The 19,175-nt window shown below is 40.8% G+C and overlaps 2 protein-coding genes across 3 annotated transcripts in view; both read right to left on the reverse strand.

Annotated features, from left to right (window-relative positions):
* msh2 (mutS homolog 2 (E. coli)) overlaps positions 1-6,198 on the reverse strand; it is a 43,427-nt gene extending 37,229 nt beyond the window's left edge. The window contains exons 1-6 of one of the 2 annotated variants that reach the window (XM_088609686.1): positions 6,082-6,198; positions 4,474-4,628; positions 2,650-2,928; positions 2,150-2,296; positions 1,234-1,383; positions 222-355 (exon numbers count right to left, since the gene is read on the reverse strand). In XM_088609686.1, the coding sequence (XP_088465812.1) occupies positions 222-355; positions 1,234-1,383; positions 2,150-2,296; positions 2,650-2,928; positions 4,474-4,628; positions 6,082-6,196 (980 nt within the window). In that variant the 5' untranslated portion in view covers positions 6,197-6,198. Of the gene's footprint in view, positions 1-221; positions 356-1,233; positions 1,384-2,149; positions 2,297-2,649; positions 2,929-4,473; positions 4,629-5,368; positions 5,617-6,081 lie in introns of those variants that run through there. The other variant, XM_088609685.1, reaches the window with a different exon arrangement.
* Positions 6,199-8,491: 2,293 nt separating this feature from the next.
* epcam (epithelial cell adhesion molecule) lies at positions 8,492-12,842 on the reverse strand. The gene is made up of 9 exons (XM_088609923.1): positions 12,384-12,842; positions 11,707-11,814; positions 10,807-11,068; positions 10,431-10,496; positions 10,286-10,349; positions 9,954-10,049; positions 9,576-9,773; positions 9,186-9,230; positions 8,492-8,976 (listed from the first exon to the last, which is right to left on the reverse strand). Exons 1-9 carry the CDS (start codon positions 12,439-12,441, stop codon positions 8,938-8,940), a joined length of 936 nt encoding a protein of 311 aa, XP_088466049.1. The 5' UTR covers positions 12,442-12,842; the 3' UTR covers positions 8,492-8,937.
* Between the last annotated feature and the right edge of the window lie 6,333 nt (positions 12,843-19,175).

A 19,175-nucleotide genomic window follows, 5' to 3' on the forward strand; every position in this document is an offset into this window, starting at 1 on the left:
TATACACTTGCACATACAAAGGAACTGTTTGCCTTATACTCATGGCCTTTTATGTCTTTACTTGCGTTTGTTACTTTTGGTCTACAAACATCGGCCTTTTATTTAGGCTTTAGGCTTGTTTTATTTACAAACTGGGGAGTCAGGCAGCTGTACTGAAGCTGAAGTGGCAGTTGAAGTGGTCTTTGTGAACAAAAGCATTATTGTGCAGGCGATACACTCACCTCTCCTCTATCTTGTTCTTGTCCATGAGGGGCTGTTTGATCCACTGGTTGACAAGCCTCTGCCCCTGGGGAGTCTTGCACTTGTTCAGCAAGCCAGCAAGGGAGTGGGATCCGCTGGTGTCATCCGGAGAGGCCTGCGGTCACACTGCTTTATTAAATGGCTGTCTGGACGCAGTCGCAGAGAAACAGAGGAGCTGGAGCAGCTCAGTGCTGAGGAGCGGGAGGTGTCAGGAACCAGCACAGCAGAAGTGGACAGGACATCAGACCCCCATGCGCTCTCAAATCACATTTTCAACCTTTGCAGTCTTGTCACTGTCTGCTGCTCTGCAACTTGATTTCTAAGAGCAGCAGGGTGATGCTTTTTGAAAAGGTAGAACCTAAAGGACATTTCCTAATCTGTCCAACCTCAAAACACAAGTTCCGTTACGGACCAATACCCGTTAATTGAGTACAGGGGCAAAATAAAGTTATGTTCCTCAATAGAAAGAATCAAAGAGAGCCTCCAGACTTAAAATTCCTGCGAGAAAAAGGTATTTCTACAACGTGTCAGACTGAAATTGTCTACCTTGCTAAGACGGAAAAGACCCTCTCTTTTTTAAACCTTTCCAGTCATTGTTGCAGATTTATTAGTATAAATCCATCTTACAACACACTCTGCACTGCTCTTCCAAGAAGTTTGCTTTATTGGCTGAAATAGAGTGATGTTGTTGTTATAGGGTATATGAGAATATTTTCATATTCAAATACACAACACAACTCCCATTGCCATCTCTCTTACAATGAACACTGATTCAGTCAAACCCCTCAGGTGACATTAAGAAACAGCCCTTGAACAGTCTTAATTTATAGTCTGAACAACATGGGTTTCAGTTTCAAAGCTTTTAATGTTCAAGTTCCCAGATAAATGAAATCTTTACAAACACGATCTGAGCCGAGTGCAGAATGAGGAGAGAAACGGGGGTACCCCCTCACCCCGAAGAAAGGGTGCAGTACGTGACATCTTGGCTCTTACCTGAAAAAGGTTAAGGGCACGCACTGCTGCGTTGTCCAGTCTCATATACTGACTCAAGTCTAAGGTTGTCATTTCAAAGGAGTTGAAGTTGGACTCATCAGACAGGAGCTCCAGGTATTTAATGACAGCTGCCACTGATGACATGGCGATCTGAAGAACAACAGCACATGACAGTCTTAGTGAAGGGACATCATCAGTCCAACACCAACATAGGTCTATAGGAAGACCACTCAAACAAAGCACTTCAGTGCAGAACATAACGGAACAGAAGTAAAGAAAATATTTCAAGCGTACCGTGCAAGTCATGATATCCTACCCAGGACGAAGTATCTGTTTTTAATATTGTAGGCACCTAGGATTTTTTAGGATAATTTACATGATTTGTGAACTGTTACCCTCTATATGTTAACTTGTGTTAACATATTCCACCCTCCTCTTATTCAAACACTATACACGACGAGTTCCTTGAATGGTAAATCAGTAACAGGATTGTGGTAATTGCAAAAATACACTAAAATGTACACTACTTAAGTTCTTAAGGGGCTAGAAGAGAAATATGTTACAGTGTTTAAAATGGGTTCAGTGTCCTGTGTTGATTTACCTGCAGTGGGGATGGGGAGCACAGAGTTTTTTAAATGGGTGCAGTGTCCTCTGTTGATTCGCCTGCAGTGGGGATGGGGAGCACAGAGTTTTTAAAATGGGTGCAGTGTCCTCTGTTGATTTGCCTGGAGTGGGGATGGGGAGCACAGAGTTTTTAAAATGGGTGCAGTGTCCTCTGTTGATTTGCCTGCAGTGTGGATGGGGAGCACAGAGTTTTTAAAATGGGTGCAGTGTCCTCTGTTGATCTGCTTGCAGTGGGGATGGGGAGCGCAGAGTTTGCAAGCTGTTGGGAGCCTCTTATTTGCGACTCCCTTACCTGCTTCTCCATCTCAGGCAGCGCGGCGCTGGACGCCTGCTCGCCCTTCTTGGTCCGCAGGAGGCGGTTCAGGTCCTGGACAATGTCCTTGGTGCTGAACTCGGCTCTCTTCCTGTCCGACACCAGCATCCCCCCTTGCTGCACCACCTGAAACACACAGCCAATGAAACCTCTGCCGCGCTCAAACACACCCACATGCAAAAGAGCCACGCAGGGCCCGACCGGACGTCACACCTGCCTGCGCTGAACCACACTGAAACACGAGCCCGGCATGCGAAACGTCAACAACAGGAAAGTACAGCAAATAAGAAAAGGAAGACAAATCTGACTCACTCGAGCGAAAACGAGAAGAGAGGACAGGCTGGAAGTCCTGTCGATTTTTATTTGAACTTTACAGTTGTGAAAACGTGAGAATGTCCAAAATCTGAGCTGAATAGTTTTAGGTGCACACGAGAGAAACTTGTACGCAACGCAACTGTTTGCCCGTTTTGGAAACGTACCTGTCTGAGCCTGGCCATGTCCCCCTGAGTCTCCCCACTGGGCAGCACACACTCCTTCGGCCCGATCTGCACCAGCAGGGCCTCCAGGTTGGAGAACTGGTCGTTGTCAGGGAACTCGAGGACTCCCAGCCTCCGCAGCGTGGAGTCCACATATCCCACGCCCACCGTGCGCTGCCCGTCCCCCGAGCCCAGCCGAATGCCCACAACCCCTGCAGCCCCTTCGGGGGAGCTGCTGCCGAACAGGATCTCCTCAAACTGCGTCAGGTTCCCTGGAGATGCCTGGGGCAGGACAGAAGAACAGGAGATGAGAGTTTGATACGTGTTCATTTAACACATGGCTCTATCTAAGGCAGCTTATAAGGGGAATAAAAATCCAAATTAATGTGTTTGTTGTAAATATAAAAAAACACTTTCTCATAAGAAATTTATTAAGTCATATTGCGCAATTAGTACGCCCACTGGAAACTTTCTAAACATTGCATGCCACCATACTAAGGATCAGGTATTTGAGACCGTATTTGAAATCTCTTCTAAAAAGGTAATATAGCTTTTTACACATTCACCAGTTGTATTTATACAAAACCCTGATGTTCCTGATGTCCCCTCCTATACACAAAAAGCACTTTGGGATCCTTTGGGATGAAGAGCTATATAACCTCTAGGAATTAATAGTAATACTCCACATACTAGACTTCTCCTTGCAATAGTGCTGTTTTCATCTAATGAAAAAAACTTGCTACAGACACATACATTTCCTGTGTTTCAGCAGATTGCTTACCTTATGCACATGCAAATCAGTCCTGCTGTGAATGCAAAGGACTGAGCAAGCCTTTTGGCTTCACCCTGACCATAATAGATCTGAGTCATGTAACTTTCCAATTTTTTTTTGCTTTAGGTTTAATGTGATTGACAACAAGTAGTGTAAGCATACACAGGATACTGAAATCAACTTACTGACCTCATTTATCGTAGTCAAAATGTTAAAGAAAGGTTACTACATGAAATACTTAATGGGGAAGTTACTGATACCATTTGAGATGGAAACAATTTGAATTTTAACAATTTGAGAACTGGCTTTCTTGTTTAAAAACTTTTACAATAAAAGATGACAGAAATCCCTTGACATTTGGGTTTAATACTAAGAAAACAAGACTATGGCATGAAATAACAAAAACAAATGCACACGTAGGTGAATTACTACATAGGACAAAGAGGACTGCTTTTCAGGACAGCAGTAGTGCTCTATTCACAGACAGCCACTCGCACTCTCCCAACCCCTTCCCAATTAGACGTAATGGCGCAATACTTCTAACTGCATCATCACACTGGCAACACCAGGCAGGTAAAACACTATTGAAGCATCTTAAACAGCTACTGTGACTTCAGGTTATACAATGTATCCTAAAAGCTAGTTAGATAAATTACTTATCCCCCCTGTTGACTGGAAGGTGTTTTTTGCAGATGCAAATATGAAATAAATGACAGGGTATGGAACACTATTGTATCCTATTGGGCTCCCCAACAGCATTCTGTGCAATTACCATCCATTATAATAACTTCTCTGAGCAGCACCTACATCTTCCACCCAGCAAGGGAAATGTGGCTGGTAGAGAATGAGGCCACTGCACGTTTTGTAAAAGGTGATGGTAAAATGCTGTGCTTGCTTACTTGAAGCCTTTTCTTAAAATAAAAAGCTATGCAGCAATCAGTACTTTTATATTACGCCCAAACTCTCAGATCATGAGCCAGTGTTCCTGGACTTTGGGCTGCAGTCAGACCTCTCCTCTGCCCCCACTCTTCCCAGTTCCCCAGGCCCAAGCTTACCTTGCATGCCAGCTGCCAGTCATGGTCCTTGCCACTCTTGCTGCTGGCCTTGTTCCTGTACACCTCCACTCTGTACTGCCTCACCAACAGAAGGTCCCTCATGAATGACTCAAAGTTCATCTTACTGAGAACAACGCTCTCCAGTTTACGGCTTCCTGAAATAAAAATTGAGCTCCCGGTGAATCATGACACTTCAGGATACCGACTAAAATAAATAAGAAAAACAAACAGAGAGAAAGTGAAGTCTTGGGTCATTTGTGTCCCCATGTCCTGGTCGCACGTCTTGTTTTCCCCGTCACTGAGATGCTGTGTGAACAGACAAGGACCAGGACACAATCCACACTTAGCCAAGCCTGTGTGGCGTGATAGGATGGCTAAATATTATCCAAACAGAACTACAAGACAGGACCTTTAAAGTCTGAAACACTGCAGCTGCCGATCAAAACAAAAATGTGTGTTTGTGAATTAATGAGTACATTCCTGGAGTCTACTGAAAAGTGCACATAATTCAGTCATATGTGTTGGGTTGATTTTTGCCTTAATGCAAATGAGGAAATCCACAGTATTTCACCATATTGATATATCCTACAGATTAGTATTGTGCACATTTGTCGTAACATAAAAAATATACAGTACAAAGACAATACACAGTAGAAATGCAGAATGGACTGACGTAGAATTGCAGTTTTCTCTCGATATTTGCTAGTCTAAACGACTGCGATATAGTACTGCTTCGATGCCAACAACATTCCGAAAAATACCAAAAGGCTCACACCACAGAACCTGCAATTGTTCATACAATGACTACACAGGCATAACAATCATCATACCGATGGAATCAAATGGATGCAAATAATGATAAGATCTACATCACTCACAGCCTACAGCCACCTACCTGAGCCAAGATTTTTAATAACCCCATTTGTTTTGAAGACTTCTTTTGCTGCAAAAAGCGCATCTTTCCCATGCACAGTATAATATTCGTTCCGATCAAAGACTCGCACAGTAGTGTCTGGCTTTTCTGGCATGGAATAATAAAAATGGACAAATCCATTTTCTGCTGCACTATCCATAGACAGATTCTGTTTAGGTTGCACCGCCATGCTGGAATCTCCCGCCAGACGCAGCAGACGGGGTCAAAGGGTAAGGGGCTGTTACCAGGGAAACGACGAAAAGAACGTAAGGTGTTACGTCATTACGTTCTCAGCGTAAAAGCCGTAAGCAGAGCGGTTAGAATTACCATAGTTGGGTGATTTGGTATGTGCTATAAACTCATACGGAAAGATTTTAATTGCGAAAAAAACCGTCTAAGTTGTATTTTATTATTGACTTTTTAAGCATGTAATCTAAAAGTCAAGGTACTGTAATGAGAAGTAAAAAATGAGTGACCGAAGTTTAACAGGTACATAAGACTGACAAAAGTATGTTTTTGCTTGTATATATAATAAAAATAATGAGGTTTAAGATAGATGTTTCCACTAACAGATAATTAAATTAAAAGCAGTTAACACTAAACTTATTTAGGTATTTTTGCGCTTTTAAGAAACCCTGGCGAAAGGCTATACATTTTGTATTTACATGTATCTACTGTGGTGCCGTAGTGGTTACCATTGCTGCCGCTCGTCTCTGGCTCACTGCGTTCAGTTTCTGGGCTGCTATCTGCATGGAGTTTGTATGGTCTCCCCATGTTCACATGTTTTTTTCTCTCGCAGTCCGAAGACATACTGGTAGGTTAAGAGGCTTCTGGGAAAATTGGCCCTGGTGCGAGTGTGTGTCTGTGTGTGTGCCTCGCTACAGCAGTCCCGTCCAGAGTATTCCCTACCTTGCACCTATTGCTTGCCGAGATAGACCCCAGATACCCCACTACCCTAAATTGGAAGAAAGTGGTTATAAAATGGATTAATAAAATGCTTCAAAACAATTTTAACACCTTTTTTTTTTTAAGCACAGTTATGGAATTTGAACGTTGATCATGGGTGTCACAGAGGCACAGAGGGACGCTGGTTTCAATTCCATACCTGAGATGCTATCTGTATGGAGTCTGTATGTTCTTCTTCTGTTTGCGTGGGTTTCCACCAGGTGCTCCGGTTTCCTCTCATGGTCCAAAAACAGTGGTAGGTTAATGGGCTTCTGGGGAAATTGGCCCTGGTATGATTGTGTGCGTGTTTGTGTGTACCCTGTGCTGGGCCCTGTGCCCATTGCTTGCTAGGATAGGCTCCAGCTCTCCTGTGACCCTGATAAGTTATAAAATGGATGTATAAAATGTTTCTGGTGTCACTATGATTCATTGATCACTCAAGACTGTGATACATTTCAGTGACTGTTGCGTAAGTACTGTAGCGCTCTCGGGTTCACATGGGTATGCGCCCCCACCGCTGTGGACTCGAACCCAGGCCTCCGGCGTCACTCAACAGGGACCCAGCCAGTTGAGCTAAAGGGAAATCTCCCCTCAGCCCGACAGCTGTGGTCCCTGCTGTTTGCAGGGAAGGGTGGTGACGTCACCGTGCTGGTAAGCCGACTCAAACAACCTGAGATGCCAGTTGGTGCGTTACAGTACTAAATCATCTCAGTATGAGACTAGATTGGGTACAGGTGATTTAACTTGTCAAATGACAAGTCTGGTGAAAACTAATAAATAAATATGCCATACTTATGAACATGCCACCTTTGTGCTATAGGTATGTTGAAGGCAGAGCTAAATCAATTCAGATGGACATGTCCACAGTGGGCCAAAGTTCTCTTTAGTAATAAATCAAGGTTTTGTGTAGACCACCCTGATGAACATCAGTGAGTGTGGCAGAACAATATGCTAATTGTATACTTTTGTTTTAATACGATCCAATTCATACATGGAATTGCCCCAGAATAAGATAATGAACTTTTCCATGTCATAAATGCACATTGCTGTAGTGTAAAGCTACACTAATCAGCTCTGTAGTAGTATTAATTGCAACATGGGCATTTACTGTGGAGTGAGCAGTTTCTAACTCCCTGCAGCTTAATTGCATTCAATGAATATGCAGAAATGAAATAGGTTTGTGGTGGAAGTTGCCACTTCTTTCCATGCATGTGGAACATAGAATATTCTGGGGGGCAGGGAATTTCCTGCTGCACACGATTTAAACAGATGGAAGAAAATATTTTTCACTGTTGAATAGAATGGTTTAAAAATGTAAATTTGGGTTCATTTTTTAAACTGAACTACTGCATAAAGAGAAGTCAATTAAACTGAAGTTCATCTGGAATTTAGTTGCTAGATTTTGGATCTTTGCATCTGGAATAAAACATTGGACGTTTCCTATAATTTCAGCAGTGTCACCATCCCATGTCAGAATATTGGTGCAGTTTTTACCATGACTTTCATACATGATCTAAATGAATGTAAAAATCCAATAAATGGTCTCCTAATCCCCATCTGTGAACTGGCTTCATCACCGTTCTCCTCTCCACCGAGGACTGATGTGTGGAGAGTGTACTGGTACACTCTGGCTGCGGCAACATCAGCCAAGTGGGTACTACACATTGGCGGTAGAGTCCCCATTACCTCTCAAGTACTGAAAGCCGAGCGTCCAGAACAAGGATGCATGTAGTCTAAGGATTGTTAGTCAGAAACGTGTACTGTACATAGCAGGGGAGATAACACTTCTAGACCTTGCTTTTCAGTTCTTTTTGAAACTTTCCATCAAGAGAACCAAAACTCCTTTGAACCTCTGAAGTAGTGTACACATTTGTGAAGGGAAGAATCTGCAAACCTGGTTTAATCCTAGATTTGACAACTCTTTTGGATCCATCAGGTACCCACCTTAAAATACTTGACACACAAGTTCACCATTGAGTTAGTCAAAAGACCAGATCCACAAGAAACCTAATAGAAATCGGACTGCATTGCACAAACATTTCATATTCCACAGTATTCATTAAGAGAATGCACATGTATTTCCCTTTTTCAGACATGGAGGAAAGTAAAATAAAAGCACTGCTTGTTCCCCAAACAGGGAACACTGAATCAAAATGAAAGTCACATTTTTATAACCTTTTATTGTTTTTTTAAAAACAGTTTAAATCACACTTCATAAGACCAGATGGATTAATGCCTACACCTTTCCCCCCCAAACTGTACAATAACATCCCTTTAAAAAAATTCAAGCCTAAACCTAATTGTTAACGGCAATTACAAATAGGGAATTTATATTACAAAAGTCTGTGAACGCAGCCATTCACTTATTTAAAAGCAAAATCCACTCTAAGGACAAATTTCACAACTTACAAGTCTAAAGCATATAAATAGTTTTGTAAAGTAACAGTACACCCAAAATGCATAGTACATAGTCTTGTTCCAATAAGTCCTCAAATAAAAAATTAAAAGGAATGTCCTTAGTGAGAATGTGTAGAGAAGTGGATTTTCAGTATATGGTCATGTTTATACTCTTCTTTCTCCAGAGGCAAAGGACCAAATTATCAAGATCACGAGAGGGACTTCTGCATCTCATCCATCTCCCTGACCTGCGAAAGAATTGCAAAAATTATACAGGAGCAGAACAATTTAGAAGCCTCCCTTTCATTAATTCAAAACCAACCTGCATTTAAGTCAACACTTGTTCCCCCCTAATTTAAATCTCCATGTTAACTTGTAAACCCGAAGGCAATCTAGTCATTGGTGGATATAATAACCTGTTATGCACCATAACAAAGGAAAACAGAAGACGGCTCACCTGAGTTTTCTGGTAGTTGGCACGCTCTCTCCTCCTGGCAAGGTACTATTAAGGAGTAGAAAAAAATAAGCCCTCAATTAAATTCAGCAACCTTGGGAGATGAGTTTAAGGTTTGAGAGGTAACAGGAATCCCCCCCCAAGAAAAACAATGAAATCCTCACAACACAATTAGGAATGGTTTGATTTATGGTTTTTACCCAAATGGATCCTATTCCTTCAAAAAGGAAAGTTTACCATTTACTACAAAAGCAGGATTCAATTTGTATGGCTCAAACTACAGGTCAGGGCTACGCTTGCATGAAATCTGGGTGCACTTACAAGACTTCACATCTCTAGGTGGATTTCTTTCATATACATTGTAATAATTAGAAGCTGCTCCAGGTTGCTTACCAGCACAACCAGCCCAGCAACTACTGCCAGAATGACCACTACAATGACAGCAATGACACCCCCGGTCAGCCTCTTCATTGTGAAGGTGGGAGGGTCACTATCAACATAGTAGATCAGGATGTTGGAAAAGTCCAGGTCCTGGTTTCCAATTCTTGGTGTGAGTTTGGATTCAGTAGTGAACAGAGGCAGGATCTTGATCTGGAATCCCAGAAAAAAAAAAGTTTAAACCAGAGTATCACCATATAATTGCCTTAGTAAATTGAGTAACCCACCCTTCCCCCACCAAATCACCATTCTTCAAGCAGACATGCACTGTAATGGTTTTTCTAGGCTCAGACGTGAGAAATAAGTGCCACACTGACACGTGACTTGACTTACATCTTTCTCCATGTAGTAAGCCACAGTAGCAAGGTCCTCCTTTCCATTTTTCTCCTTCTGCAGGTCTACAACAATCGTTTTGCTGTTTTTGTCATACTACAAGAGCAAAAGGCTTCAGGTCAGTTCAATAAAACATGCAGTTCCAAGCAGAGCACAGGTCAACAGCCCAAAGGAATATGAACTTGCCCCCTTTTCATTAATATCCAACACAAAATGAGGGGTAAGGTTCTGTTTCAAAGAACATGGAAATATGTTCAGTTTTAGGAAAGGTACACAATATTCATTTTATTAAAGGAATCCTCCTTGCTCGATTTTTTTATAAAGCCACTTACTTCAACTTTCTGCACAAGTTTCTTGTCCAGGTTATAACGCTTCTGAATGGCATCTGCGATGGCACTGTAGGACAGAATCACGCGTTAAAAACCCAGAGAGACAGCCTGCTTACAAACAAGGAAGTAAAAAGAAATATGCACCTACCTTTTCAGGATGTTAGCATCAAGATCAGCTTGCACATCTTTATGTTTGAGTTCAGTCCGTATCCAACTGGGGGGGAAAAAAAGGTAGTTTAGAAAAGTTACATTAAGGCTGTTCCCAAGAATCAAAATGGTAGCCCGTTTTAGAATACAGTACACCAACTATACAGATTAATTTGCTTAGAACCAAAATAATTTCTACAGATCAGATAGCATTATCCAAAAACGATCACCCATGTTTCAACAAGAAGGTAGTGTAAAATGTTGCACAACTTTGATCGGAATGCAAAAAGTTTATACACCCGTTTAGAAGTGTTCCTCATCTCTCTCTCCCCCCCCCACCACCTTAAGACTAAATAAAAAATTGCAGCCATACTTACTAAGTATCAACCAGCTTCTCACACTTGAGGTTTTTATCTCCCTTGTCGGTTCTGCGCACACCTGCACTGTTGACACACCAGCATGTGTCAGTGTTGTTGCACTGCTTGGCTTTGAAGATGCCGGTGTTCTCACACTCAGGATCATAGATTCCATCATTATCCACAAAGGCGTGCTCAGTGGGCTTTCCGGAGATTGAGCGAGTAGACAACCCTTTCTTCGCCCGGTACATCTCCGCCTTCATCAAAAAGCACTTGGGGACCACTGCAGGAACAGGAAGATTGAACGCTAAAGAACACTGATGTCTCCCTGCAGCCTTCCACACCTATAACTTGCCTTATATGGGTTCACTGAAATGGTACCATAGAACTTGTGTGAAATAATGGCCACCCACTCTGAGCGAAGACTTACCACAGGGTCCAGCAATTCTGTGAGCTCAGCATTTTAAAACTAGTCTAGCATGGATGTAAAGTGTTTATTTTACACCCTACAGCAGCTCTGCTCACGATTCACACCATTCCGAATTTGATTTAAAGACTTCATTTGAATCACATGATTCAGGGCCACACAGATTTGTATAAATATTTCTGGAACAACCAGGGCCCAAGTTACATTCTATTACAATTCAGTGTTTGTATTTCTGATGCTGAACTAGTTCTATTCAAGAAAGAGGGATTATTATAGCACTAAACTTGCTTGTAGAAACATTTTGTAACATGCATATTCTAACAAACCTAAACCCAGAAACTGATGCCCTGTGCTGTGTTCACAATACAGTTAAGAGGTTTGAATGAGGATCTGCATCATTATCCGTTGGCCCCAGAAGAATTAATATTTAATTTGTCCCTTAGCACAATAAGCCTGCAGATAAAGGCCAGGCAAGCAAAGGAGGGGTTACTTACAGGCAGAACAGTTCACACTCTGCTTGACATTCTCTCCGACGAGCAAGGTGCAAGGACAGCCAGCGCCATCGCACGTAGCCCATTTCATTGTCGCACATGGCTGGCAATCTACAGAAAAACAAAAAGAAGGAAGCTGTAAAAGACACGTTTATAATACCCCATCTGATTTTCAGTAGCTCCTCTGTAATACCTTGACTCCCAAAAATGTTACCAAGAAAGTAAATAAAATACTGTAGAGCAAGAGGACCCCTCTAAGCTTTCTAACACGTAAAGCTATTATTCCAGTGCAGTGGCTGGGCGTTGGCTTGTTAAACGCTCAGGTAAGAAACATCCGGGAACTCTCGCTCTTCAGCAGTCCAGTGACCCATTGGGAAAATTGCAGATTCTTCCGTGAAAACAACCGGTTTTGGCCTGAGATTATAACTCATTGCATCTGGATTAAACCCTTTGTAAACCCTCGAGTCCATGGTGCGACTACGAACCTTTTAACCGAGAGTCGAAGTTTTAGGGTGAATTCCTTACATGCGATTAAAAAAAAAAAGTTGGCTCGAGTTAACTACACAATTACGACTAGTTGGACTTTTAAAGAGCTAAAGGTTTGAAAGCAATAAAACAAGATCATACACCAACATTTCACAAAACACCTTCTCAGATAAAATATATAAAAAAAAACTCACCTTGCGCTAAGGCTGCTGCTATAAAAGACAGAACAAGCAACACCACCGATGAATGCATGTTCGTGAACCAAAAAAAGAAGTTCCACAAAGTTAAACCACTAGATTTCCAGAATCTGCTCTTCAAACGCCCTCCACGAACAGCTCAAGTCAAAATGAAAGACTCTCCGTCGCACAGCCTCTCCTTTCTCTTTGCAGGTGCGGTCTTCCTGTCCAACCGGTTTGGGAAATAAAGATCGACCAGTCACCCACCGCCGCAAAGCGGAAGGCGGGCGAGTTTCAAATTACACCTGAAACCTGTATCGTAAATTCGCGCGAAGAAAATGAGATCCACAAGACTCCCCACAAAAGCCAAGAAAAATCGTATTTTGTTAACAGTATGTATAGTCTGTTCAGCAACAAAAGAGGCCAGCTTGTTACTCCACCACTCAGCACGTCTCCAACTCTTCCCCAAACTTACTGTGCTAACTTATATACTACCTGCTCTTTGACGTCAATCACTTCCTGGCTGAAACTAAAGGTGCGGCTTAGGGTATCATTACCTCATTGCTCACCTGTCCCTACCCCCTACGACCATATTCGTATCTTCCTCAAAAGGAACAAAAGGAAGAAAACAAAATTGTCAAAGCGTAAAAAATCACCCATAGAAACTATTAGTCACGAACATATTTTGGAGACCTAGACTGAGGTTTCATGTTTTAGTTCCACTTATTTGGTTTGGCTTTAATGAAAATGGGCAAACTTTATTGTTTTTTGAGGGATTTTACATAAAACACTTAATTGTGTAACCTTTTAGAAATATCGCTGCACTTTGATTAACAATATCAGTCTACGAAGTATACGTTTCCAGTGTACAGCGTTGCATGTAACAGAAAAAAAACGTTTAAATATGTTTCTGCTTTTGGAATTAATATTACTTTTCTTAATTAACCAAAGTATACATTTTCGGTATATCTAGTATTTAACCATTAATTAATGGCAGAATGACCATTAATGGTTAAAATGGTTGATATTAATACAAACCTACCGGTATCTAGCAATGCTAAGACAAAAAACAACTGCTCTCCGCTCCTATTCATTAATGTCAAGAATATATAATAATCCTGAACTGCTTTGTACTCACAATGCAAACATTTAACAACATCTCAGACATTTCACTTTATTCACTCCCCTGGAACAAAGCACTCGGTGTTTTTAAAAGACTAATAATCAAGGTGTTCTGCCGTAGGTTGTGTTTTATTGATTTTCCAGTAACAGTTCAGGGTTTATAAAATTCCACCTAAAATTATTTATAACCTGTCTCTTATTAATAAAGATTTAATACAGCATCAGTAATCTGGTTCTAACTGGTTTCTTCCATTGATTTATGACATTTATAGACAAACATCATGGGCAGAGCGGTGGCTCTCTGGCTAAGGCTGGCAGGTTGCCGGTTTGTATCTCACCGCTGACAGAGGAATCCTACTCTGTTGGGCCCCTGAGCAAGGCCCTTAACCCCGTCTGCTCCAGGGGCGCTATATAAATGGTTGAACCTGCGCTCCGGCCCCAAGCTTCACTCTGTCTGTGTGTCTCAGGGAGAGCAGGTTGGGGTATAGGAAAAGACAAATTCCTAATACAAGAAACTGTATATGGCCAATAAAGTGATCTTATCATATAGTTTTATGCATTGTCAAGACATTGTCAAATTCCAAGTATCAGTGTGTATGGAGAATATGCACAGCCAGCCAACTAACTTCAGTCCCTCTAATTCACTGGTAATCAGGAGTGGGTGGTGGCTATTTTCAGAGGAAACTATGATATATGTAGTAAGATGCTCTTCTGGTACAGAAAGAAATATTCTCATCACTACAATTACTCATATGTTTACATGGTCTCAAAGACTTTATTATCATACTTACACTTATATTACACTAAAAGGTATACATTTTACATTTCAAAATTTGGAACTGGGGCTACTTGTTATAGTATATTAATATTTCTCTTTACTAATGTATGCATCTTTTGATATTTCATGCACTAAGAAATTTAATTACAGTGAATAACAGAAATACATTTTACAGATTGTGATAATTATTACATAGGGTGCCTGGGAAAAAAGCGTCCACTAAATACATTGTTGCTTGCATTGATTCCTTACAGCTTAGGCCCCAGTGGTGTTTCTTGTAGTTTTGCATGATCTACCTGTGGCTGCATGGGTTTTTACCAGAGGCTCCTGTTTCCTTCACCAGTCTGAAGACAATGTCTAGCTCCATTTCTCTCCTGCTTATGATGTATGAAGCTCTTCATGGAACATAAGAAACCTTGAATCTAATCTTCTGCATTCATAACATGTCACAGTGAATAAGTCTTGAAAATGGTCAGTGCTTAATATAATTATGTATTACTTTAATGTGGGTATAGTTTTTTTTTAATGTATCCTTATTCCAGAGCCATGTTACTGCCTTTCTGCTTTTACACATTTTGCTTTAATTTTAGACTTCCATTGTATGCTTTTCTTCTTTTTTAATTTTGTTCAGTACTCTGTGTCAACGATTTTCATGGAAAACACTGCATTGCAATGAAACCCTGCGCTATAATTAGTATATTTCTCAGTTACAGACATCAAAAGTATAACCTGAGCGTTAGAAACCACCTCTCCGATTTCACCTGCTCGTATCTGGAACTAGAGGAACTGACCACAGCTTTCAAAATCATGGGGGGACCATGCAAACTCCACATAGACAGGCTCCCAACGCCAGCACTGAACCCCAAGGTTGTCAAGAGCAATATCTGCCATTCCACCTTGCAATCCTAATTAAACAAGAGAGATGAGGTAAATATGTGGCTGCCAGAGTACCTGGATCACGTTCCTCTTTCTGGTGTGATTTTGTGATGAAAGAAGTAATTAGGACATATGGTAAAAGCAGTTATTATAACAGTCCTAGTTATACTTTGTATGTAGTAACATTGTGTTTGCGTGTGAAATTACTGCTTTGGCTTCTTTTGGATATCACTAGACGAAAGATGGGAAAACAAAAGTCTTGCATAATTCGACACGCAGAAAACTAACTAGAGAAACTCCAGTTCCCAACCTGAACTATTACAGCAGTGAGAGGAACAGAGCAACTGTCTTGCAGTGCGGAAGATGTGAGGCTTAATGCTAGGGCAAATACATCCTCTTCTAGGAGATACGCAACAGGAATCATACAAAATAAAAAAACAAAACATTCTGCTGCAGTTTTTTAAAATCGGTTTGTATTAGTGGAACCAAACAGAGCAAAGCTGCTTTGGGTCAAGACGTCCAGAGGATAAGAATAAGGTGAGCAGAGTGTACAGTGAGGAAACTACAGTGAGAAATGGAAACAGAAATACGTTTCTGACAATATTTCTGACGGATGTGAGCATTGTTTACCAATATTCTGTATGTAGAGCTCTGTGCACTCTGGAGGTTTCATGGGGTTAAAGGCAGTAAAAGTAAAGGGCTGAGTGCGTTTGCCCCAGACACATCTGGCCAGTTTGCCTCAGCACTTTTCAAGCAACAGCAAGCTGGAAAGAGCTCTCTGAATGCTGTCAACCAAGATTAATTAAACTCTGCTGACAGGAACTAGGAGTGGCTGTCACCATAACCAAAAAATTATTTCTTAAGTTAAAATGTAATTGACATTGTACCTTATACATTATTAATGTATTGTTGTATTACTGTGTTAGTGTATTATTAATGTATAAGTAATTGCTTACTATATATGCTATCGTGGAGGTTTGATAAACCCTGAGCTGTGAAGTGATCCATTTTGCCTACAGAGAGGCTGTGCTGTAGATTCTCATTGAGCAGATATTAAACTCATTTAAATACTTATACTCTATTAAACTCATAAAGCTTACTTGAATGCTTATTTATTTGTAGTTAAATGGACATGTGGTTCAAGCTGTTCTTGGCAGATGAGAACTAGGACATGTAGAAAGTTGATATATGGTATAATGTACTGTAGTTCAGGTGGGGAGCTGCGTCAGCACGCGTAGGCTGCAAAGGAACAAGTAATAGGTTTATTCCATGGTGAAAGGAGAAGAAAGAAAACACAACATTTTCGGCCGTGGAGCCTTCTTCAGGTGTGAGCAAGGCGCTTTTCAGCATGGAATAAACCTATTACTTGTTCCTTTGCATAATATACTGTAGTTAACAAATAGCAATCAGTGTGACTGACTCTTGGGTCCTGTTTGTATGTTTCTCCTGAGTTTGCTTGGCCATTTCAATCATTGTCTGATGCTTCAATTTTCTCCTAACCTATAAAAACATGTTGGCGTGGTTGATTGGAGTCTCTCACTGTATGTGTGTCCACACTCTACAGGGGTCTCATCCTTCATGCTGTGCTCCAACCTTCCAGTTTGTTGTGACCACCTTCACCATGATTAACAAGGTGTGTGATAATAGATTGGATGGAGGATAATTCTACATTAAAATGTAAAAGGTGGGTAAGTTACACAATGTTTAAGCTATCAAGCCTCCTTCAGGTGTGTGAAGGAGAGAGGGAAAAAGCAAGAATGATATGAGATATGAGGCAAAAAAGGTACTTCACATGCCAAAACAATGAAGAATGTAGAAATAATCCAGACCAACAAGTAGAACAGTGAAAAGTATTTTTGTTCCCGTATTATGAGAAAAAAGCAAAAAGTCATATATTTTAAAATGGCCGCTTGTTTACGTGTATGTATCTGGTTTGCTATTCCAAAACCAGATTTTCAACATAAGATCATAAGATGGGGTAATTAACGAGAGGACAGCATTCAGCCCATCCTTCTTGTCTGGTATTTAAGTAGGTAAGTGAAACTGAAATTTTATCCAGCCATATTTTGAAAAAGCCCAGAGTATGGGATAGGAAGCTTGTTACTGGCACCCACAGCTGTTTGTGTGAATAAGTATTTCTTATTCTCTGTCCTAACTGAATTCCCTTTTAATTGTCACAATGAAAAACTCCCTGTTTCATTAACGAAATAGTGAAATAGTTCCCTGTGTTGACCCTATCTATAGCGCCTTTGGATTTGAACCTGTCCATAAATGACAACCCCCTGAAACCAGGAATAGATCTTGGAGCTATAATATTCCTTATATGGTATAGTGGCCACAGTACTTAACACAACAGACTCAATGAGGTGCTTTACTAGTGCTTTGTAAGGCCCTACCATTCAGTCCCTGGATTTAAATTCCATGCATCTTGCCATTTCCAAACATTCTGCTTTTGTATTGCTTCCTCACATTGCATTGACAAGGAAGGAGAACAATCACCCACATGAAATACAGAGCATATGCTGTTACTGTGTGCTTCACTATGCTCTTAAATTGAATTTTTCACGTTTCTACCAACGATAAGTGTTTGTGTAATTCTTCTGTCGCCATTTCTGTTTGCCACTCCCCCTGAGATTGCATCATCTGCAAATGTAGTTTCCTAACTATACCAGAACCTAGATCGTTTTCAAGTCGATTCTTCTTAATAATGTGTATATCTTGCTCTGTCAAATACTGTATAGGCAAATTGCTGTAAGGAACAGTTAAAGTGCATCCCATAATATTTGTTTCTCCGAACAAATTTCCGTTCTCGCCAGAGAAGTATTGTTATCACACTTTATCTACTTACAGATCATGTTCTGAGTTCTGCCATTTGCAGGGTTCCTCATTAACAGGGGGAACAAGTTAATTTGTTTGAGGAAGACTGAAGAATTACGTATCAGCTAAAGATAAAAGAAAAAAATACAAAACAAAACAACCAGCTGTAGCTTAGGTAGGGTATTATACGTTTTCTCAGGAGGGTGTAGACCGCAGAAGATGATTATAATGTAGACCTGGGGACTCTCACCATAATGTTTGATTATGTAATTCGGTGACGCGCTCATGGGAAACACGACGTTTTTCACATACAGAAGATTTTAATCACATGGGTGTTACCAGTTAATACCTGCTGTGGTTTCTGGAACAATAGAAATCTTCAAAACAGGATCTTGAGTGCGCCCAGGCTACCTGTGAACCTTTTCCAATGCAGCAGAAATTGGCTATAGAAAACAGCAGTTACATACTGCTTAGACAGCATGGCTGCCTGCTAAAGCACTGTCTGAGTAAAACACACATGCATTGCATAAATAAAAATAAAAAAAAGCTTAAAAAAATAAAACACACATGCACTGGAGTATTCGAAACCGTTCGAGATGTTGCACCCACACTGTTTGAGTGAGTCTGAAACAAAATAAAGTCCTCCAATGTTGTGTTACAATATAAAAAATGTAGGTTAAGATGCCTCTATGTCCATAACTGCAAAAAAATTGTGAAAATCAATGAAAACCATACACCTCTGAAGAAAACAACTTAAATCTAAAATGTTTGTATTCTTTGCTGAAGAATTGAATTTCAAGGTGTGCTGTAAGTTTCCCCTTGCGCAACGTAGGCTTTGTGGCAACTTGTGGAAAATGAATAATATATTTCCCAACCATGTGTGTGTTAAGTTCCCATAACAACTGCGAATAGTTGTTATAAGTAATTACAAATTCTGTCTTTGATTATTTTTTTTCACAAATCTTGTTTTTCTACGCATTCCGAAGATTTTCCACAATTTTATTTGACAATAATGTAGAATGATATAAAGGGAGTGCTCTTTTCTATTATTGCAGTTCTAAAATTCTAAAATTTAAGTTACGAATGTTATTATCAACAGTGGTGAGAGTTATCGCCGCCGCGCTGCGGGTCTGAACTGAGAGAAGATGGTACATCCACTGTGTATAGGGGAAAGCCGCACGCCCCTGTCTTGATTCACACCGCCGCCGTGCGGTAGG

This window comes from Lepisosteus platostomus, chromosome 17 (genome assembly GCF_059453375.1).
Source record: "Lepisosteus platostomus isolate fLepPlt1 chromosome 17, fLepPlt1.hap1, whole genome shotgun sequence".
NCBI lineage: Eukaryota > Metazoa > Chordata > Actinopteri > Semionotiformes > Lepisosteidae > Lepisosteus > Lepisosteus platostomus.

Coding starts and splice junctions, on each gene's coding strand:
- epcam (XM_088609923.1), bottom strand. CDS start 12,441: ATGCATTCATCGGTGGTGTTGCTTGTTCTGTCTTTTATAGCAGCAGCC. Junction 11,069..11,706: donor GAGTGTGAACTGTTCTGCCT/GTAAGTAACCCC, acceptor CTGTTCCTGCAG/TGGTCCCCAAGTGCTTTTTG. Junction 8,977..9,185: donor CCAACTACCAGAAAACTCAG/GTGAGCCGTCTT, acceptor ATTCTTTCGCAG/GTCAGGGAGATGGATGAGAT.